The sequence below is a fragment of the Micropterus dolomieu genome, linkage group LG05 (assembly GCF_021292245.1).
Source record: "Micropterus dolomieu isolate WLL.071019.BEF.003 ecotype Adirondacks linkage group LG05, ASM2129224v1, whole genome shotgun sequence".
NCBI classification, from domain to species: domain Eukaryota; kingdom Metazoa; phylum Chordata; class Actinopteri; order Centrarchiformes; family Centrarchidae; genus Micropterus; species Micropterus dolomieu.
In genome coordinates this window covers 8,232,295-8,256,449 of record NC_060154.1, presented here as the reverse complement: position 1 = coordinate 8,256,449, position 24,155 = coordinate 8,232,295, and the positions used below count along the sequence as shown (strand labels likewise).

The 24,155-nt window shown below is 38.8% G+C and overlaps 1 protein-coding gene across 2 annotated transcripts in view; it reads right to left on the bottom strand.

Moving 5' to 3' along the window:
- raver2 (ribonucleoprotein, PTB-binding 2) overlaps positions 1-24,155 on the bottom strand; it is a 160,620-nt gene that overhangs the window by 21,120 nt on the left and 115,345 nt on the right. For both annotated transcript variants that reach the window (XM_046049743.1, XM_046049744.1), the window contains exons 3-5: positions 15,686-15,993; positions 14,585-14,749; positions 5,261-5,452 (exon numbers count right to left, since the gene is read on the bottom strand). In XM_046049743.1, coding sequence (XP_045905699.1) covers positions 5,261-5,452; positions 14,585-14,749; positions 15,686-15,993 — 665 coding nt within the window. The remainder of the gene's footprint in view (positions 1-5,260; positions 5,453-14,584; positions 14,750-15,685; positions 15,994-24,155) is intronic.

The window sequence follows — 24,155 nt, the reverse complement described above, 5'->3', positions numbered from 1 at the left end:
TTGAGACGGTCTGTAAAACTTGCAGCAATCTGCTGCAATATTGCAATCTGGCTGAGGTGTGAATACACAATGTTAGTAAGGACAATCTTATGACTATCTTACAAACCATATTTACAGTGTACAAACCTATCGCAAGAGAAAAGCGAGTGAGACTTTAAAGCAATTAAAAACATGGTTTCAAATTGTATTTCTAAGTAAATTAAATACCCGATTCCAAATTTTTTAGTAGTATTTTTTTGTATTATTTATTAGGTGTGTAATCTACATCACAAGAACTGTGTGGGTGTGGATTCATCAGATTTTATTGACAGTGGTCTGGCAATATAAGCAAACAACCTAACAACTGTCATCAGATTTTGTTTCAAGTATTGCTGAATCCTGACTGGTGCAGAGAAATATGAGATCACCTTTTTTTTTATTTATTTATTTATTTTTTTACACACCCTTCAAACCAGCAAGAAGAGCTCAGTAAAAACAAAACAGCAAAATTTTGTGTTTATGGAGAATGCCTTGGTTCATGTTATCATGGACAAGGGTTATATAAAAAATTGGTTTTCAGGACCTTAAAAGACTTTGCTTCATCATGTGGACAGAGATTTTAAAAGCTACATAATATATAAAGATAGATGAACCTAGAAATGTTACAGACTCAGATACTTCAGATATTTGAAAGGTGATGCAGACTACGAGAGGAATTTCCACTCTTACAAAGTAATGTACCTCATATAGCTTGGAAGCATCTCTTCTAAGTCAAATATGCCATTTGAAATTGATTTATTAATGTGCAGCATTTGAAGCTTTGATCCGGTCTCTTGTGATTGACACACTATGTACAAGTCATTCTTATCATTCACATTTTTAAAAAATTATTCTTTTGGTATTTTTCACCTTTATGACAGCTTTAGACAGTTAACACTATAGAGACTGAATAAATTCTGTAGAGAGAATTTAATGAAGAGAGTGGTGGGTATGACATCTAACAAAGGTACTCTGCTGGAATTGTAGCTGGTATATGGTTCAAGGTCTTAATCATTCATCAGAAGAGGAAAACAGTGACTGTACCACTGCTTCTAAAGTTATTGATTTATGTTTTCAGCTTGCAGCTCCACTTAAAACCAGCAGTCTACAGTATGCATCTATTTAGCACTGCTCGCTTTATTGTTTTAGCCTGCTTGTTTGGCTTTTCTCAGGTTTTAGTATTGACTGTGTCACAGAATGAGCATATTTTATTTAATTATGTTATATACACACAAAACAAATAGCACACATGAAAGACAGGTTTCACTCTTTTCTCTGCTGACTCGCGTTTAATTGAAAGAGACACTGTTAGGCACATTCCCAAATAAGAATTCAATCACCCATTACGCTGCAAAATGTAATTCATCAGACTCAAATAAAATCCTATTGAATTAGACAGCAACAAATCAAATGGAGCAGCCCATGCCCTGGTAGATCCTCCACAGCACTAGATGTGTGTACTCGCTGGCTGGGCCAAAGACACGGCTATTTAAAACAACATTAGCAGGATGGTGATATTTCCTCCTCGTCTGCCCTTGAGCTACAGCATGACTTCAGCTCAAGTCAACCTTGTTTCCTCCCCTGTCACTTCCTGAAGAGAAGCATTACTGACGGGAATGGAGTGGGTCTGACTCCAGCCTGTCAGCAAGAGAGGAATAGGAGAGTCTGGTGCACACATACAGTATATGTATTTGTGTGTTACAGCAAGGAAAATTGGCCTGTGTGTGTGCGGGTTTTGAACAAGGCCAGTTGTAGCTGACAGCGTCTTTCAAGAGAAGAGAAAGAGAGAGAGGAGAAGGACAGAAGGAGGGGGAGAACGCTCTCATTCCTTTTCTTTCTGCTGGGGAAAATGTCATCATGCATCAGTCTGTTTGGCTACTGGAACTGAATCCAGCCACACCCACGCACTATGGAGGTAAGGAAGCCGCTAAGAAGGGAAGGCGAGAAGTATCGCGTAAGGAGAGAGATGGAGCGAGAAGAAAGGAGGAGGGAGGCGGAGGCCATCTGGTCCTCAGCGTTCACACTCACATTCACTAACTGGAAGAAGGAGAGAATTGCCTCAGAGGAAAACTGTACCCAGGAGTGGGTCTTGATCTCTTTCTGAAGGTCTGATGTTTCTTTTACCAGCTGTTCACATTCACTGCAATTATCTTAAAACGAGCCTTGGGGCACTAACCCAACCTTGCAGTCCTCACTGACTCAAACGTTTTCTGTCTCTCTACCTCTCCCTTGTCCTTGTCCTTCCATTTTCTGTTCTCTTTCTCAACCAACCCCCGTCCGCTTTTCTTTCACTGTGTTTATATCTTACTTCCTCTTCACGTCTGCCTCATCTTCCTCAGATAATTTATTCAGAAACACATTTTCTCTCACGTCTTTTCATCCCATTCGTAGCAATTCAGACTCTTTGACCATTGCTCAGCTGCTGCTCTGCTTTTCAACCTGTAATTTTCAACCCCTCTATCTCAAGGCTGCGAGGTCTTTACTTGCACCTTGCACCTGACAATTCTTGCTCTGTAACAGCAACTTGCTCAGCAATGTCACAGAATCCAGCTGTCAGACATATTTTCAAAAAAATCTAAAGTGGCAGTGGAGCAGTTTAAAATTTAAGAATCGGAAAGTGAGAGCCGTGGGCTAATATAATTGTTGGTCAATATATACAGATTAATAGTGTTGCAGTCAGGTCTTTAAAAGCCACAAACTCACTTTTAATTGTAGCCCTCCATATGCTCAATTAGTGTAATCAGAAATATTTATCATCAGATGAAGGTAAAACAGCAAGCTGTAATGGTTTTCCTTGGCCTATGGGTAACTCATAATGAACCATAAACCTACAATTCGTGTGAAAATATAATTGAGGATTTCTATTCGACAGGAAAAAATTGTTGTATTTTGTGACTACAGGCTGTTCTTCCCAAATTACTACTGACATTGTGAAATAGTGCCATCATTAACTTCAGATTATTACAGTTTACTGGTAATGCTGTATTAAAACCCATAAGAAATCCTACTAAATCTACATTTTACTGTACTGGCTTACATACTGTACATTAAATAGAAAACCCCGCTTTCTCTCACTCCCTAATACACAAAGCTGTCAGCACTCAGAGTTTGATTGCCAAAGCATTGAAACTCAGCTTGAAATGTTTGCTTACCCATGTTTGGATCTAAATTCTGTACCTGTGAGTACATCATTAATAAATCCGTGTACCCATGAAAATGAGCAAGCACTGTTCCTTTTCCACAACAGACTGTGTGTGTGTGTGTGTGTGTGTGTGCGTGTGTGCGTGTGTGTGTGTGCGTGTGTGCGTGCATGTGTGTCATACTGTGTCGCGGGCTGCAAGTTTGGTTTATTTCAGGCAGCAGGAGACAGTGGAGGAGCCCAATCAGTCTACAGAACTATAATTATCATGTCAGTGCCTCTCTGCTACCACAGAACAGTGTAGAAGGGATACCACAGCTACAAAGACTATTTAAACTATGGTGTGTACATGCATGTGCACCATGTCAAACCTCAGTATATATGAATGCTGGATGTACAGTTACAAGGAGGTACTGGCTTCACAAGTAGATGTACCAGTGGGAAGTCTGGGAAGTCTCCTGTTTTGATGAAACAGTGTAAAGATTTCCATATTTGAGAAAATGTTTATATGAAGAAGATTGTTTCGCCAAATCATCCCTGCAAAACAGACATATGCTCCCCCCCCCTTTTTTTTTTATCTTCTTATTCACATTTCTGTCTGAAGTGCAGCTGGATCTAGTAATTTCAGTTACTGATTTTAAATGCAATGTTTGCTAACGAAAAACTAACACTGTTGTGTGTGTAACAGTATATAATAAGCTCTTCAAGAAGTGCACTAAAGTCTGCAAGCTTGTTCAGGCTATGCGCTGCTATGCTCACATGGGACAAACTCTACTCAAAGCAACATATATCTAACACACCCCTTGCAATTGGACAATACAGTTAAGCCAAGCTGCTCTGCTCTTGCGAAGCCAGATGCTTCATTGCTCACCAGAAAATGTTTCTGTTCATCCAGCATTTCATAAGCCCCACCTCCAGCCCACCAGCACCATCCCCCTGTAGGCACTACTCCTAAGGTCCCCTGTGAGGCAAGTTTTCATCACTACTCTCCAATCTCTATAACAGCTTTAGAGCCAAGAAGATCATTCATCATTTGTAAGATCATTCCCCTTCATGATAAAACTGCGGCAGTTCATGTAAGTGTATAATATGAACACATACCAAAAAGGCAAGAACTGTAAAACAGTGCCGTAACTATTAAAATAATAATTGTGCTTTGAAGTCCTCTTTTGGAAAACTAATATCTAAGTTGAATGAATGCTTTGCTTGGTTTATTTTACAGGGCAGCAGTTTGTACAGGTTATACAGTGGGTGGGAGACGACATGTGTGATTTGCTTGGCTTTGCTAACGGCCATGGTTCTATGGAAGGAAGCTATGTTTTGCTATGCTGAATGTTTTACGTACCTTTTTGGAAATTAGACACTGAAAGTGTAAAAATATCATCAAAAACAATAACGAAAGTTATCCTTTGTTGTGTTGTAAGTCTTCATAACATTAGCAATGGGGAAAGCCCTCTTGAGGACCCCAGTGACACATTTGCAATCTAACATTTGGTGGCTGATAAACTACTGTGCTTGCCTGATAATTCTGTAGATTCGTGATACAATTGTTATTACTAGTCATATTGTTATTATTAACATTACCATAAATATCTGTACCATTATTAATTTTCTGTCTGTACTACTATTACCTTTACTGTGCATTTCTGTGTGGATATTGTGTTGGCTGCTCTCCTCTAACCCCCAGCCCTCTCTCCCTCATTCTTGCCATCTCTCTCGCTCTTTCCCTCTCTCGCTCTCTCTCTTAACCCCAACCAGTCAAGGCAGATGATCGCCCCCACCCTGAGCCATGGTTCTGCTTGAGGTTTTCCTTGCCCGTGTCGCCAAATGCTTGCTCATGGTGGGAAATGTTGGGTCTCTGTAAATAATAACAAGCGTTATGAAATAACTGTTGTTGTGAATTGGCGCTATATAAATAAATTTGAATTGAAAAGATGAAATAGCACGATATCCTCAAAGATTCACTATTTGTGAATTAGTACATCAGTCTTTTGACAACTGAACTGGGATTCTGCATGATTTAATCCTGTGCAGGGGTATACAGTATGCATGGGTAGGTGCTTATGATATCCTTTTTACTGCTGTTGTGTGCATCATACTCACCATACCCTGGGCGGCGATGAGTGCAGCCAGGGTGCTTCTCCCTGAGGTGCCGGGAGTGCAGAGTGACAGACGGACCTCCTGTCCTCCGACCAGTGTTCGGTCCATCTCTATCAGCACAGCCTCTGCCTGCTCTGCGCTCTCATACTCCACCACACCGAAGCCTCGGACTGGGCTGCCTTCATCCTGAGCAAGCTGGAAGATTGACAACAGAAAAAAAACAATAAAAACAAATCAGCATTCATTTATGATAACTTCCTTTTTAATTAAGGAAAAAGCTTTTAACAGAAGGAAGTATCTCATAATACTGACGGGTGAAAGTAGCTTAGACGTGATGGCTCTTGTTATTAACATTTGCATACCCCACTTTTAACAAAGTTCAGAACCTTTAATAACACAAACACATCTGAATAACAGTATTTTTTTCCCCCATAAATTTGTGACTTTATAAAACTCAGCGAGAATTGAAGTTTTTTTTTTCTTGTACATTTGTGCATTTTTTGTGTGCAGCAAACAGCAAACATTAAAGCTATGTCTGAAAAGTGAATAAAATTGTGTGTATCAGAACTTTTTTCTTCTTTCCACTCCCATTAATCATCTCATGACCCCTCAGATTTATTCCTGACTGGGCTACAGTACAGTACATGTACTTTGATACAAGTATTATTTATACTTATTTAATACTTATGTACTTTCAATTAAGTAGGACTTTGAATGAACATTTACTTGTAAAAAAGTGTACATCTTCCACCACTGCTCACTGGAGATGTTTATGCTCAGGAGCAAGTGGTCCAAATGAAAATGATAACCACTGTGGATGTATACAGCAATAGCAGTGGTGAAGAAACAAGAACTATGCACTAACACAAAACATTACATGAACCACTGAAGCCACTGTTAGGGGAGAAACAGATAGCTCTACCTGATCTATGATGTATTTTATCTTGGATGATTGTTAAATCCTGACAAAACATCTTACTCACTACACCCTAATGTCTACTGCCCATTTTTTTCCCTTTCAGACTTCACCAGTTATCTGCAGGAATAAAAAATGAATATACCACTATAGGCATTATCACCAAGAGCTGTTTTAATGGAGTAAATGTGTTTCAGAGTGTCTTTTTTCTTCACTATGCAGCAGCAAATGTACTGATAATATTAATCCTCTAAAATAAGCTCTGACAGACAATAACTGACATAACTGTGTTGGAGTGGAGTTGAAAAAGAGAGCTAGTCTCAACTCCCTTTGTTAAAAAGGATAGATTAAAAATAACATGATGCATGCTCATCCTGCACTGCTCCAGGTAGTGACCTTCCACAACTACAAACATCAGTCTTGTGTAAAACCAACCAAAAAGGGGACTGATCCAAACCAAATATTCTCCTGTCCAATTTAATGGCTACTACTTCCTATCATTGATCTTCATGATAAATAAACGTACCTTGTACCTCTTGTACCTTGCATTTCTGGTCTTTATCCAACATGGAAAGTTAATGGAACAATGTTTTCACATTTTCTTTAAGGTTACTGGTCAATTCAATAAACAGACCTCTCCCGGTCACACAGTACTACTGACCAGTCCCATTACTTCTGAAAAAGACAGACTTTTCTGTCATAAGGGTCCAGTTCCGTTTGTGATGAGCAGCTAAATAATGCAGGCAGGCTAATAGCTTAAAGCTAATGGATGGTATTGGCTGGTAAAAGCTAATGGCTTATGGTTAAAACAAACCACATGACCTAATGTTAGCAGTGGCTGAATTAAATTGAAATACTGAAAAATGACATGAGTAGTGCTTGATTTATTTTACCGCTCAAAGGATATGCCCACTATTTGAGACTGCTGCACAGATCACATGTACCTGATCTATTTAATTTAGGTCATACTTCATTATGTTTTTTTGTAAATTTCTATACAAGTGACAAATTGTAAATTCTGTTGAGACACTGTGGTAAACACTCAGTAGAGATAGGTTGGTAACTTGGCCGTGTTGATATATATGCCGAAAACAGATTGTTGCAGATACTGATATATCTGGAACAATCTATTTTGGACTTGTATTAGTGAAATGTATTTGTACTTTCTCAGCCTCAATCAAGTAGCCCTCCACTTCCTCCCTCAGTCCATCCCCCCACTCATTTGTCTGCTGTCCCTCCGGTCTAAACAGGGGATGGATGGTGGGAGGGAGGGTGGGAGGGACGGAGAAAAACAAATGTATGTGTGGAGGAGTAGGTCGATAGGCTATTATCATCGGCATACATTAAGCAAATGTATGGAAATAACCTGAACCACTCTACCTCTTGTGAAATGGATGGATAGATGGAAGAGGGGGAGAGGCTGGGAGTAAGGAGGGGGTTGAGAGAAAAACGAAAGGAGGAGGAGGAGGAGGAAAGAGGAGTGAAAGAGAACAACATCAGTGATTGATTAAGTGAAGAGAGTGAGGGAAGGTTGATGGAGGATATGGGACTAGAAAAGACAGGAGTGAAAATATAAAAACGTGCTAATCATTATTTTTGTGTGTACACACAACAAATAAGACCAGAGCAGACGTGGGTAAATCGCAAATACATACATTATATATTAAATTGGATTTAAATTAGATTGTGTGCAAATGGTATTCAAACTATCATCAACTACGTGTACGTGTTCATGTGTGAGTAATGATGTGAAGACTGACTGAGACTTCTCTACTCAAATTGTTCTCCAACTACACTCACTTTATAAAATATTCAATCGTTACTGAGATCTGCACAAACAATTATGTAAATCTAAAGCAGGCATGTGCCTTCTGTGTTTTGTATATGTCAGCTGTTGTTTGGTTCTCTCCCTTTATGTCCACGTGTATCCTCTGAAAATACAAAAAAATAAATTTTTGCTGCGTGTCTTATCCAGGCAGGAGACAGTAGCTGCCATACAGAGTCAACATGTAATGTTCATTGTAACAACAAAGTAGCATTGACCATATCAACATGGTTTGAGGATAACAATGTATCACGTGTCATGTGTGCAATGTTTCACTTGATGGTGTTTAATAAGAATTCAGAATCTGTACAAAAGTCACTGGTATTTAAAAACTGTACTGACAGGAAAGAGCCAAAGCAGAAAATCAGCTGCGGCAGTGCGGGTGCAGCATCGGGGCCTGTGTGGCAGGGCACATCATATTTTGAGGAGTATAATGCCAAACTGGTTGTTAAATTGAAAAATGTTTTTTTTTTTGACAAGCCCTTTAGTGTTGCGGATATCTTTTACTTCTTATTGTAAAGTAAGGATGTTGCTCTACTGTGTCCTCAAGGTATAAGTTAGAAAAATTAAATAGTAATTAACTGCATAAATTTGGTACTTCAGCCTTCATTCTGTAAATTATCCGTGATATAAATCAAAAACCTCTCCTGCAAAGTATAATTACCCTACATCAGTGTAATTAACAGAATGTTTTCCATGCTTTTCACGTAACAGGTAGTGAAGATGGAATAACAGACTAACCCAATTGCATCAGTCCACAGTATGATGTGTAAATCACAGCAAGTTTTCCTGTCATGATGGATCCACTTATGATCACTCTATATTTTATTATTCATATAATGGATATCATGATTTAGGCTAGACTGACTGATGTGAAACTGGCATTTATATACAGAGGCTGAGGCATCTGTGCAAACTTTGTTCAGCTCGGTTCTTTCAACAACATGCTTATAAACTATATTGCCCCTTTTTTTGGTAGTTATAGTGGTGTAATGAGGCCTTCACTGTCCACAGTGCTGAATATCAGCTATATGTATTGTACACGACAGAAAGATGGATTTCATGCACATGCAGAGTAATAAATCTAACTTTCTGCATAATGTTGATAGCATTATTCTTCGGTGTGCTGGAAATAAAGCTAAGCTAGCGTATTTTGTTACATCATACTCTCTTGACTTGTACTGAAACATTACTTGCCATCCCAGGTTTTGACAACATAGTCAAACATCTGCCAAATGAGTCAAGTTAAAGTGCAGTGGCACTCAACTTGAATTTTAGCATAACAGCAGTTGACAACCCCTATTTTACTTATACAGTATGACAACCTGCCATAGAAATTCTTTCATAGAAATATAAGACCGTATATGCAAATTCTTCTAGGGGTTTGCCGTTAATAAACCTCATATCACAAGACATGCTAAGCCTAGAGTTATCTTACCTGCATAATGTATCTCGGTAACTTGATGTGTCGAGTTCAACTTTTTTGCATTAGACACCATATTAATTAAATATTGGTTTGCCGAGTGTGACTAACATTTGCAGTGCTAGCACCAGCGGGATGCTGGTGAATTTTAGCAGCACATGAGGAGAAGTTTGTAAAGGACAAAACAATCAATGTGGTGAAAAAAAGGTCTTTTTCCAAAATCCAGAATGTACAGTATTGTCTCTGTATGTGAGTATGTGTGTAAGAGTGCAGAAACCAAAGATGCTAAGCTAGCTATTAGTGACAGCTCTTGACCCCAGGTCGTGGTCCCCAGCCAAGAGATGCTGACTGAGTCACTGGCAGGTTGAAGACTGTGGAACAGCCCTGTGTGTTTGAGAGTGTATGTATGTGTGCGTCTGACAGAGTTTAAATGGCCACATCAGCTGTCTGAACTGAGTGTGATGGGGTCACAACAGCCCTGTCACAGCTGTCTGTGCAGAAAGGTACATGACCTGTAACAGTGAGAAGTTTAACTGTAAAAGATATTTATGAAGAGAGTTGAATGAGCCGTGTATGTGCTTCATGTTTTTATATCCTGGTAGATACTTGAACCCAAATGCACGCTACAGATGGGGATTCGTGTCACCATGGGGACAAAAAAAGTCCTCACGGTCAGAGAATGTTTTTAAAGGGTTAAGACTTGGTTTTAGGGTTCAAGTAACAATGTATTAAGGTTAAAGTTATGCATGTAGTTGTGATGGTTAAGGTTACAGGAAATGCATTTTGTCAATAAGATGGGATAGTGGAACAAATATGTGTCTGTCTGTCTGTCTGTCTGTCTGGCGCATTATATGCTGTTTTTCCTCTCGCAGCCTCTTTGGTTCATTGTTGAAAAGTGCTCATTTGTAAGTTGGTCTATCCATCTTTTTTATCAATCTTCATCCATTTGTCCATCTGTGTCTAATTTATGATTTGTTTTGCAATCCATGCTATCCTCTTCTTAGTCATCCTATATTTACATGAATCCAGAATTACTGCTGTCTTATACACCTCATTTTGTGTCCCTTGGTTCTGAGGAAAACTTTGAGGACCTTGTATTTTTTATGTAATTGACATCTTTGTTTCTTAGCTGTCGCCGCTGTGATGCTTTTAGATTGTGCTTGTCAATTAAACACTGTCGCCAGTAACTAGACATTATTGCTACTGTGGCTGTTCTGCTACCTGTTTCTTTTTTAAAAAAGCATCTTCTGGAATGACTTAAAAGTCCAACACCGCACCAGGTGTTGAAAACAGCAAATGTAAAAGCTTGTAATTAACTCACGATAGTGTGGTAAGAACTGCTTTATTCTTTTACCTGCATATAAGCAGAAAAAACACTTCAGCCCTACTTTTCCCTTGGGCAGTATATTATGAGGAATCTTCACAACAAAGAACGAGCTTTGTTTTGTTGCAAAGGCTGCACCATAATGTCAAATGGAAAAGTTCTAAATCTTTGGTGCAATATTGTATATATATTATCATGTAAATATATATTGTGTATCTTTGGAAATTATAAGCTATTTACCAAAATGAAAATATAAAGTTCTGTTGTTCTTAACAGTGCTCGTCTGTGCAATGTGTGACCATAATCTGCGGCCCTAATGGTGGCAAATGACCAGTCAGGTGTTGCTATAGAACATGCAGGAAAATAGGAAAATGAAATAAACATGGTGTGAGGCTTGACATCTACTGTATGTAACAATTATATGCTGTATGTGTGCCAGACAAGAGTTACAGTCTCTGCTCAGTCTGCCATTAATTTGCCCTGTGGCCTGTAGAGTGTGTATGGAATTCTATTTATTAACCTGTCTCCATCCGTACTCCATTTCTGTAACATCCATCGTAACTGTGTTAAGTCATATACATCTTCATCCTTTTACAGATTAGTATACTACTGACTAAATTTGTTTTTTTCTCGTTTTCTTCTCTCTCAAAGTAAATGTGAGTTTTTAACTTGCACTCAGCCATCATTATTAAATTTACATTTGCAAATATGCCAACAATCTTCTTACTGTGACTGACAGTCTACCTCCCTTCACCATTTCACTTCAGCTCTCCGTCTCTCCCCATTTCCCTCCCTCCCCCTATTAGGAATGACACTGTCAGCCCTCTCCTCCCTCACTCCATCCTCCCTCTAATAGGTCTGGCATTCTCAACACCGGCCTCCCTCCTCCCAAGCCTTCCTTACTGTCTCCATCTTGCTGTCCTTCCCTTTAATATGGTTGACATTCTTTACCCTCTCCTCTGTCCATTTCTCCTGGCTGACTCAAACTGAAGTGCTGCCTAGAGGGCCCTTTCGTGGGTAGCAGAATTATAGCGCTCATGGCCAAGGCCACAGGTTAAGTGTACTCTGAACAGAGGAAAAGTGACAAGAGGGCTGAGTTCCAACAGATGTGCACAGAGCAGGAAGAAGGTTTTACGGCACACTGCAGTTGACGACAGTAAGACATTAGGTAGAGAATGTTCATAAGCAATAGATGTTTAGGAATGATGTTCTGTAAAAATAATATATGTAGGATTTTTTGCCGTTTTTTGATAATGACAGTAGTTAGGTGAAAAGAAATAAAGCTAGAGAAAGAAGGGATGACATCCAAAGGTTGGCATGTCATCGAACAGGGAATGTTGAGATTATTTGGTTAGAATCTTAAACACGTAGGAATGCCCAAATATATACATATTTATGGTGGAAAATGGTAAACCAGACAGACCATAGCTGGGTATGTCCCTTACAACAGAGCCGGCGCACTGGAAATAACTATTTCTTGCATTGAAATCAAATGTATCCCCAGTAGTGTCATACTTGACGAGCTGACACAGTGTCTGCAAACAAAACAGCCACTGTGCTCCCAATTAATGCAAACTTTAACAAAACCTTCCACAACAGCTCTGTCATATTTGCTGTCATGCAGAAGTGTGCAAATGTTCATTTATGTACAATTATATGTTGTAAATGAGGCTGAGATTGCAACTAAAGCTGATTTCAAATTACATTCTGAAAAAGAAATACTGTATGTAAAGACCAGTGTTGGGCAAGTTACTCAGAAATTGTAATATATTACTAGTAACTTATTACTCCTTAAAAAAGTAATATTATTACTTTACTTATTACTGGGTTATAAAAGTAACTATGCTCCTTAGTACAGCTCCTTAATCAAAAATGATTTTAAATATGCCTAGTAAAAATTTGGAAAATCAATATGTGGCGGTCCGCGTTGATAATAGGCTAATTATGGGAAACACTGCATTCCCTACCACCCCCCTTCACCCCCAAACAAAGCAGTCTCTCACGACTATTTAACTAATATCATATCCATAACAGCAGCAAGGAGTGTGGTTTTTACAAAGCATATAGCCTAGGCCTAACGTTTATTAACGCCACTGGCTGAAAAATAAAGCAAGTAAATCCCGACTTTTAAACAGCTGTTTTACTGCACATGTAGCCTATTTATAAGAGCAGTATTCAGAATCCAAACTGTACAACTCTCTGTCCTTTTAACCCCTTTGATCATTAACGACTGTTCTTCCCCTGACTGACACAAAACAGCAGCTCAGTGTACGAAAGGTTAAATGTACCAAAGTGCAGGAAGTAAAACTGGGTAATGTAGCGATATTCAAATTGTGGTCCAAGACGAGCTATTGTCTGGACTTTGGCCATTAGATTGGTGATATGGCCTAAATTTGTGCAATGTTTTCCTGGCGTTTTAAAGCACTGGTTTTATAGTTCAGTGGCATATTTTTTCTGAACCAATATCTACTAACTGGGACATTTAAAATGATGTTTAAAAATGAACTCATCAGTGCTCTCTGGTGGACAAACTATGTCATACAGACACTAAAACACTCATGCCCAAGACAAATTGGTAATTCTGTACTACAAGTTGTATTTTTACTTATCTCCCTTGCCTTTTCACTTTCTTTTGGCCACATATATACTGATACCGATATAGCAATTAAAGGAAGTACCGGCTAACATATTGACTTTTGTCAATATTCACCTTAGTGACAAGTTAATGAGATGAATTTATTACTTTAAATTAAACATGTCTGTTATAATGTATCTACATTAGCATAATAAGCCAATACCTGCTAATGACATCATGTTAGCATTGTCAATGTGAGTATGTTTGCATGCTGACTTCATTTAATTTCTGCATCCTGTTCATTGGTGTACAGGGTTTCAACAGCTCTGTGCCTTAAGTATTCTAGTGCAAACATGTTGAAGTACAGTAATACACACACGCACGCACATATTGTGGTACATAAAAAAAAAGCTGAACCATAGGTCAAAGCCTGCTGGCTCTGCAACAGTGAAGCAACATGAGCTAAACTCCCACAAAGCATCCTGGGACCAGGATGATGTGGGTGTATTGATTTCTATGTGGGAGCGGGGCATATGGGTGGAGCTAAAACTGGAAATGCAGTAGATGACAGATACCCATTGAGTGATGTCTAAATGGGCATGTGGGGGTGGAAAGGATGTAAAGGCGTGGTGGTGGTTGGGGGGGGGTGTATAACAAAGCTGATGTGAGCAAGAAAATAAAGCAGAGCAGTGGTAGGGAAGGAGGGAGTTGAAGGAAAATGTTGCTTGGTGAAGGTTGGCCAATGGGGCGCTGACCCCCGAATTTTATATCAGCACCTCTCACTTGGTGGTGTTTGATTGATAAAAGTATGTGTGGAAGGAGTCAACCATTGGAGTAAAAGCATCAAACATATTATAAATAACAGACCCTTCAGTAGTGCATGCGTGACATTATCAATGAAGAAAATGTTTACAGCTGCTGCTACACTATCAGCCTCTGAGAAAATGAAAAACAGAATTTGGTAACATTCATCTCAAACCTTGGTTACACAGCAGACATGTTCAATGAGCCATAACCTCTTGAATACATAATTTTGCAGAGCCGATATTGCTCGTACGAGGTCTGAAAACTAAAAGGCCATGTCACGTTTTTGTTGGTTATTATACTTGCTAAATTGCCTGTCATATTTGGATGTCTCGGCTTTCAACATACCATGAAAGGCTCAGAATGAATAACATTCTGTACAACACATTTGTAATGCAAAGAGCTAAGGAATCTGTAGGTCTTGAACCTTAATCACAGACACACAGAAATACACACTCACCTGGCAGAAGACAGGTTTGTAGGTTTCAGAGAAGAGCTGGGTCAGTTCTTCAGAGTCACAAAGGTCGAGCGGCAGCCGGTTCACACACAGACATTTGGAGTGCAGGTTCTCCTCTTGGCTCAGCTGGTTGACATCCATCCACTGAACCATCAATGAGCGATCACCCTGAACAATCAGAGTAATGTAATACAAAATCAGATTGTTAAGGCTGGCTTCACACTCCTACGCTGCATATGTACCTTCTAAATTCTGCATTTATTATAAATGAATATGCCTTTTTTTGATTACATATTCATCCTCTTGGCTCTAAAGTACTAATATGAAAGCTTGTCCTTTTTGCTGCACTTCTATGTAAATTTCTTTCCTCACTGCTGGAGATGATCACAAATGCAAGGTCAGACAAACTGTTGTATTAACTAAAGTAAGCTGATTTTGGTGCACTAACATCAGACAAGGATTAATTTACTTTTAATACTTGTTTTATATTTTATATTTGGGTGAGAAATTTAAACCAAACTGAACTGGCAGAACCCTCATTTGTATTGACTATCTCATCTCCCCTGTTTGGCCAGTTTGTTTCAGCCAGGTTTTTTGAGAGTAAACAACTCAATGATAGGATGTGACCAAAGACTCAAACGTCTCTTTCCTCTTTCTGCTCACATTTATTTTTGAATGAAATCAGGAATAGGTGGTCGCAGTTTTGTTTAGAGCAATTAAAGACATTAAATTGAACAAGATAATGTGTAACTGGCTTTGTGTTAGCCAGTAGCCCGATCCAGTATAATCAAATCCTTTGTTCCAATTAGGTAACTTCAAAATAAAATTTAAGATTTTATTAAATCAAGTAAAATCAAATAAATTTAACAGCAGGCAATTCAGGCAAATTCAAGTCCAATCAATTTTGGTTCAGCCCAGGTTTGGCCGAGCAAACTAAAACGCATCTTTTGTACTCATCTGGTATGCATCAAAAAGGTTTCAAAGAAATAGGAGCCCTTCGATAGATCCTTCGTTTCAACATCTTTCTGTCTTATAGATTAATGTAGCGTCCGTATCAAATAATCAAACATGACAGGATTATTATAACCAACCGCTTTAACATACCAGCGGTCGGCCCAGCAGTTCAGAACGGGCCCGTGACGCAGAATCCTTCTTCATGTATTCAACAAACCCATATCCTTTGGAGTGGCCTGTCAGCTCGCTGTAGACCAGGAAGGAGCGCTCGATGTTTCCATAGGCGCGTACCAGCTCCTCAAATTGCTGGGCAGTAAAGGTGTGGGGCAGGTTGGTGAGGCAGAGTAGGGAGTCAGTGGGCTGCAGCGTAACGTTGATCAAGCGTCCCCGGACAGTGCTGTGATGGAGGGAGCGGATGGCATCCTGAGCCTGGTCCCCGTTCAGCAAAGTCACAAAGGCTGGAGGAGGGGACATTATGGAGACAGCGACGAGAACAAAAGACAAACGAAGACAAGAACAGACACAAAGAAAGAGATGCATGGACATAAATGGACAGGGACGTGTGAGAGACAAACACAAACATACATTTAAAGCAGACATTCAAAAACAGGCAGTTCGTGAAGAATGCAGAATGGAGACACACAGTCAAAAAACATGCAAAAAAACAACTCACATGAAAAGCAAAGAAAATAAATGACAGGCCGAATGTGGCAGAGTGACAAAAATAAGAGATAAAAGAGAAAATTTGGGCACAAACAACCAAAATCATAGACATTCATAAAGACAGACAGATACACAGAGAGAAAGACAGCACATTAGCTAGAAAGCCAATAGGGAGCCACTATGTAGGGGGAATCCACTGTGACACACACACATACACACCTTATCTCATTAAAAAACAACAAGAGAAACAATAATGAATACTAAAAGTACAGGTAAACAATTAAATACTAAAGGCAATTTAATTGAGACACGTAGGCATTTTTCAAGCCAGTGATAACATTTCTTAATGTCACATTTTAAATGAATACTACTCCTCATTATCATAAAGCATCTCTTCCAGTCACTGTCCAAGTTTCATGTTTGTTTTCGATTTCGAAAATAGTCCCACATGTGTTTCAGTGATACTGAAGTGTAATGCCTAAGCATTATCAACTAGTTACAAGCAGGTTGCTAGGGCCAACCTACATTAGTGATGTCTTTTTGGCTAATTTGAGCAAAGCCTCTTACCAAACTATGGAAAAGTATTTTACCAGCTACCTGTGGTCCAAGCAGGGTGTGAACTACAGGGGAGCTCGGCTCCTCTTAATAAGACACCACATGCTGTTGTTGCCATAAGTTTCTGTTTTTCTGTATCATCATGGATCATGTGTCTGATTTTACACATGATGCATGATGATACCGCAGCAGGAGTCACAGTCAGTCTGTCTTTTAAATAATAATAATAATAATCTTTATTTGTAGAGCACTTTTCAAAAACAAGTTATAAAGTGCTTTAACAAGTGTAAAGACAATAATACCCAAAAGACAATAATACAAAAACAATACAAGATAAAAGCATGAAAACATTGAAAAGACTAAAATACACGTTTAAGATAAATATAAAATTAGTAAAATAGAATAAAATAAAGGGATAAAATAAAGTCAAATAAGATCGGGAAAGGCTCTCCTATAAAAGTATGTTTTAAGAAGGGACTTAAAAGAGTTCACTGACTCAGCTGACCTGATTTCCTCGGGCAGGCTGTTCCAGAGCCTCGGGGCCCTGACAGCAAACGCTCTGTCCCCTTTAGTTTTCAGTCGAGACTCTGGAACAGACAACAGACCTCTGCCCGAGGATCTCAAGGTACGTTCTGGTGTGTATGGGACTAAAAGTTCGGAAATATAACAAGGTGAGAGGCCATGAAGAGCTTTAAAAGTGATCAATAGAATTTTAAAGTCAATTCTAAAACATACTGGGAGTCAGTGTAATGAAGTTAAAATAGGGGTGATGTGGTCATATTTCTTTGTTCTGGTTAAAAGCCTGGCAGCTGAGTTCTGGACAGTCTGGAGTCGATCAATAGATTTTTGGGTTAAACAGGTGAAAAGGCTGTTGAAATAATCCAGGCGTGATGAGATGAAAGCGTGTAAAATGGTCTCGGTGTCCTTAAAAGTTAACATAGATCAAATTTTTGCTATATTTCTAAGTTGATAAAAACATGATTGAACAAGCTTTGTGGTTTGCTGCTCAAAATTTAAATTACTATCAAACCAAACACCAAGGTTCTTTGCCACAGGCTTAATGTGATTTACTAGGGAACCAGCAGATGGCAGTATTTGTTTTGCCATCTGCTGGGACCCAATGACCAGGATTTCTGTTTTGTCTGAGTTCAGCTGGAGGAAATTATTTGACATCCATTTTTTAACTTCACAAAGGCAGTTGTTAAGAGAACTCAGGATTCCAGGGTCTGTGGATCTGACGGGCAAGTATATTTGTGTGTCATCAGCATAAATATGAAAAGAAATACCATGTTTATGGATAATATGTCCAAGGGCAAGCAGATACAAGGAAAACAAAATGGGTCCTAAGACCGACCCCTGAGGCACACCATATTTAACTGGACAGAACGAAGAGACATGGTTGTTTACAGACACGCAAAACTTCCTATTTGACAGGTAGGATGAAAACCATTCTAGGGCAGTACTAGAGATCCCCACCCAGTGCCTCTGTGTGACTCTAATACCTACTTGAGTTATTAACTCTAACAAACATATCCACATCCAGTGCCTGGTTGCAAAAAAAATAAGATGGCGACAGCCTAAATAGCATACTCCAGACTTTAAAACTGTAGTCCATAAACCAAAGGGTGACATCAAGGTGACTACATCCACTTCTTTTATACAGTCTATGGTACATCTTCAGCTATCGTTTCACTCCAATTCTTTGACTGTCTTTTACTCTATATGCTACTGTTGTTTTTGTTCTGTTTCCAAAGCCTGAAAGAAATCTAGTTAAATTTAAAGATGTAATAACTCTTTGAGCAACTTTCATTAGCTAACATTAGCCTACTTCACAACCAACACATCACTATAAAGTGTGGTAGTGGCTCAACATACTGACATCACCACACTGTTGAAAGTGCTCTATGGTGCTGGTTTACAACTGTGAGATAGCTACTTGTTTCTGGAATTTGTGTGGCTAAAGGCCCAAAGCTAACACCAATTACAGTATTTAGTCCATTACCACATTTGTGGTTCATGAAACAGTTAAGTTTGTAAATGCCTTGTCATTATAGTTGTAGTTTGTTTGCTGTTAGAATTGTAAAATCGCATCACAGCTACCTATTACCTATACAGGTTAAAACATCCAAACATGTATGTCACTTGATTTGTACTCATCAGGAATTTAAGGTAGGTAACACAAAACTCATTGCGAAGATACAACGCAAGGGAAGAAATGTTCTTATATTATTTCTGGGCTGGGCTAAGCCCCCAATGTTTCAAGAGCCTGGAAACGCCCCTCCTCAACATTATATTTTGTAAATATTGACAGCCGGGAATCTTTGAGAGTCAAGATTGCTGACACATCTCATGGCTTTGTTGTTTGTGTGCAATTTTAGTATGAAAAAAGGAGATTAGGCTTGGTGTGATGTATTTGTATAAATCTTTCACAATTTGAAATTTACAAGGGTGATACCAAAAGTAATTTAAGTTATTTGTTACAACAAGCATTACTGAGAAAAGCAATTACATTACTGTGGTGCATATTAGCTCACAGCACTGGATGTCTGGACACGCTGTGAAGCGGCAATTCATTCAGGTCAAATCCAACCTATCTGTCATAGGTTTTTAAGCAAAGGAGTCAGGCACAAATGGATTCAAAAATGACAAATAAAAAGGTAAAAACAAAAAAGAAATCACAGTTGTAAGTTATGTAAAATTGGAAGATGTGCATGAATGGCACTGCAGGACTGATTGTCAGATTTTTATACAAATCATCAAGCATTGCATTGTCTGAGCAAGTCCTATTTAATAATAATAGGTTACTGAATATAAGCGGCGTGAATACACTTGATGCGTGCTGTGTTAATGAATTTCAAACAAGCTGAGATTTGTTATCTGGACACATTCTAATTTACCCCTGCGTGATATGTTTGTTTTAGTGTTGAAGCGCTGCATTTAGACAGAAAGATCAGAGGACGAAAGCTCTTTGTATCAAGTGGTGCTCCTCCTACAAGAGGTCCCTGTCTCTGAAAGCTGTGCTAATGGCCACTTTTAAGGTAACCTAAGTGACCCTTAAAAGTGTGGGTGATGTTAAAGTGGAATAAGTGGTTCCATAAAAGCCAGTCAGGATGTTTTGTCATCCTTCTAGAAAAATATCTCTGGGAAACATATATTTTTCTTTGTCACTTTTGTCAGACAGATATGAGCCCGAGACCCCATACTTTATTGCAAGGCTTTCAAATAACTATCCAACCTATGACTTGGAGATATCAATTTGAGCTTGGTTGCACTGAATCTCTTTTCCATTTTGCATAAAATTGACAACCATCTGGGGAAGCCTTGGAAAATTGCCTTGCAGTGAATAAGTGATGAAGAGATGAGTATACTGTCAGTTGTAATAATGTTGCTGCTTTAAATGCATTGGCACCATTGTGGTGTATAATTACAGCGGCAGGGGGATGCCATGTCTCTGATCTGTATCATGCAATGCAACTGAGCTTAAGAGTCTTTTCATAAGTCATGTACCTCATTTTGGGTGGTCTGTTATCATATTAGTATCTCTTCATCAAACAGATGTGCTGTCGATAGCTATTCACAAGACAGAGTGAACACAATGCTGGCCCAACTGATGTAGCTGCTTCGAGAGAAATGTCAAAGCTAATTCCAGCATTGTTCAGATAAGGCAAATTAGTGCAGCTGAGCCTGACATAGTACAGGTTAGACTAATAAAAGTTGAGGACTCTGAAATTGGACAATGCGGAGCTGAGCCCGATGAGCTGAGTCTAGAAATCATACTAAGACAGCTGGACAGAACAAAGGATAAATTCATTTGATTTAGAAAACAGGCTTTCCTCTACCACCACTGTCAAGCCAAGCTTCCCATCTTGTGTCCCAGTATTGGTACTAATTGAAGCACTTTTCACCCACCCAATGATTTTGTTGTATAGTTAGTAATTGCAGCCTCAGAGTTAATGAGTTAGCAAAATATTGTAATCCAAAAAATATGTGGGAGAGTTTCATATATTAACATGCTAACATTAGCAAGTTATGCTATGATTAACTAAGGTTAGGATTAAGTTCTAAGCTGAGCCTAAGTGTATTTGAGGCTGATAAAGTACTGTTTAGACTAATGATAGACGAAGGGGATTACACCCAGTTGTTTCAGCCTTTGGTGCTAGAAACATTTTTTTGTAGTGGAAATGATTTAAGCACTTCCAAACAACTATTTGGTTTTCTGGTGTGTAACCTCACAGAAAACCAAATAATGTTCACAGTTTTAGCCTTGGTAACATTAACATAGCATGTTAAACTATAACTGTCATTAGCATTAAGATCACAGCACAACTAAGTACAACTAAATACGGCAAAGGCTGACAAAACACAGTTTAGAGTAACTAAAGAAAGAGCATAATTCTAGTTGATTCACATTACAGCATTGAGTTTCCCCTCAGGCAAAGCTTTACATTTTGTTGAAAACTCTTAAAATCTTACAATGCAGAGCTGAGCCTGATGCGCCTTTTTCTGATATTTCATTTAGATACAGAACATTTGTGTAGCACCACCCTCAGGTCAAGCTTTACATTTTTGCCCCTTAGTTATAATGGACAGTTTAACCACTTTTCATCCACCCAGTGACTTTGTTTACTGGCGTGTTAATCAGCATTACAGCCTCACAAGGCTGCTAGCATGGCTAAAAATGTTTGGTATAATTAGATGCCCTATAATGGTCACATAAGCAACCTGTTTTTTTCCTGTGAACTTTGACTTGGTTCAGCAAGAAAAGCACCTCCTATCACTACACTACAAATGTGTAAAAAATGTGTATTGCAAACACCTGATTTTCACTAATGTAATGTCATTGTTGACATGCACTGAAAAGGGTATTGGCAATTTTTCATAAACAGGACACGTGACATGCAGCACAGTTGTGCTGTTTTGACATAAACATAATAATGATAACAACCTTGACATTCAAAGCCTGTGTGTGGAAATCAAGTGCCCATCCAATTAATTTTCACTTGTCAAAGCACAAATGACAAGATTTTGAGTGGAAAAATCAACTGAGGAGACATCAATTCCTATAAAACACATCTACAAACAAATACAATTTAATCAAGAATAATTGTTGTTCCTGTGGTTTCAAAAGAGACCAAAATCAAGTCAGTTCAAGTCAAGTTTATTTGTATTGCCCAATCACAAATGATGATTCATTTTGGCTTTTAGGGACCAAATTCAGCAATACTTCCCAACCCAGTTAAAGCCCTGTGCATGAAAATTCTCCTGCAAAGCAAGAGTGATGATTGGATCCAAAATTGTTTGAATTTAAATGGTTTCTCCTCCAATTTTACACATGAACCATTCATTATATATAACACATAACCAGTCATTATGGGTACTATAAGGCTAAGAAAACAGTTGTATATAATGTTATCTGTGGCTGTCTTACGGCTCAGAAAATAACCCTGATTATGATGCTATCTCAGTTTTGGCTCGAGACAGAAATCCTGTGTTACAAACTGGGGGTGTGGAGTTTGAAAAATCTAGGCATTTATCAGGCAGGGAGAATCTAATGGAAAATTAAATTATGTAAATGCTCCGTATTTGTATAGCGCCTTTCTGGTCTTTTCAACCACTCAAAGCGCTTTTACACTACATCTAACATTCACACACTGGCAGAACAGCCGCCAGGGGCAATTCGGGGTTCAGTATCTTGCCCAAGGACACTTTGACATGCAGCCTGGGGGAGCCAGAATTGAACCGCCAACCTTCCGATTAATGGCTAACCCGCTCTAACTCCAGCCACCCCAAATTATCAATGTCATTATGGCAGTGGATCTCTTCATGTGTTGACATAAACAAACAAAAGTGCTCTGATTAATATTAACAAGGCTATCCTGCTAACCTGAATCTTTTTTTTACTTAAATCGCCTGATAAAGTTTGAAGTTTAAAGTTTGAGAAGCACTGCATTATGGGAAGTGTAGGACCCAGGGGTTTGGGATTGTGAGTCATTCTAGGTGCTAAAAGTCAAGATACTGACCATTAATTTGTACTATGAGATGTCCTTGAAAGAAAAGGTGTGTCAAAAACAATCAATTTGATTTCTTTAGTGTAGTATAACTGCTGTATAGAAGAAAATTGTAAGAAGCTAAATTGATTCAGACAACACGTGAAACTTACACTTATTCTTTTGAGAAAACTTTAGACATCAAATACTGTGAATGTGTTTTCCTGCTGTTTCACGCTGCAGAATAATTACTTCTCATACACTTTCTAAAAATGAGCCAGTCAGGTCTCCTAAAATAATTCTTATCAGTAGGTTGGGCTAAATAAAAAGAAACGTAATGCATTTTAAATTGATTTTACAGGTTTCACACTATTCAGATTGATGCAGTTGACTCTTCAGCCTCCAATCAATAATCATTTATCTTTTAACACCCCTTTAACATTTATAGGGTTGGAAGTGGTTACATGTAGATGGAGATGAATTTATTTCCCACTTAGCACTCTAATGCTGCTGAAGGAAGTGAGGGGAGGAGAGATTGAGCTAGGTGCTTAAATAATGCCTCATGGAGTGTTGATAACCTTTCAGCTTATTATCCCAATTAGAGTACACAGCTGGAGGAGAAAATTAATTCAACACCGGGCCATTTTGTTTGTTTATTTACCGATGTGTGCGAATTGGAATAGGGTAAACAGAGCTTGGTGATCAAGGCTTGTGGTTGGCGCCACAATAACGGTCATCGTTTCAACCAGACGCCTAATGCAGCCATTTAATTTCCACAGCAACTTTAAAAATGCATGAGGTCTAATAAACAATATCCATTCGGTCACATGTGAGTAAATTAAGACAATCATGGGCACATCTGTATAATTACATAGAACAAGGGGCTGATTTTAATGTTTGTAAATATCTGGTAAAAGATTTGACAAGTAAATCACAATAGGTGACATTAAACACTGTGAAGACAAATGAACAGTGCCACAGTCAAAAGGCTGACCGCACTAACTATAAAGTAAAAAAGAAAGGATAGGGAATTCGTAATCAAGCAGCAGATGGAACATTTTCTTTTGAGATCACACAGTTGGCACATTTAAAACTGAAAGATGTATGTGAGCCAAGAGGAAATGGTGCTTTCCTCTATTCTCCTTATGCCATAATGTGGGTTTCCTCTGAACTGGTGTAATTCCCCTCCCAAGGGGACAAGGTTGTTCCACATGAGCTGGTTCCCTAATAACCAACCCAAGCCTCCCAGTGAAAAATCCATTAAGGTCAAGTCATGCATAGTTGATTGAACATCTCGTCTGGTGGTCTGCTAAGGAGAGCCATGAGCCTAAGAATACCACATTAATCAGAGGCAAAATGTTTTTATGGTTATGGAATCGCAGATGTTCTTTAGGGGACTTTTTGGCACATTTGTA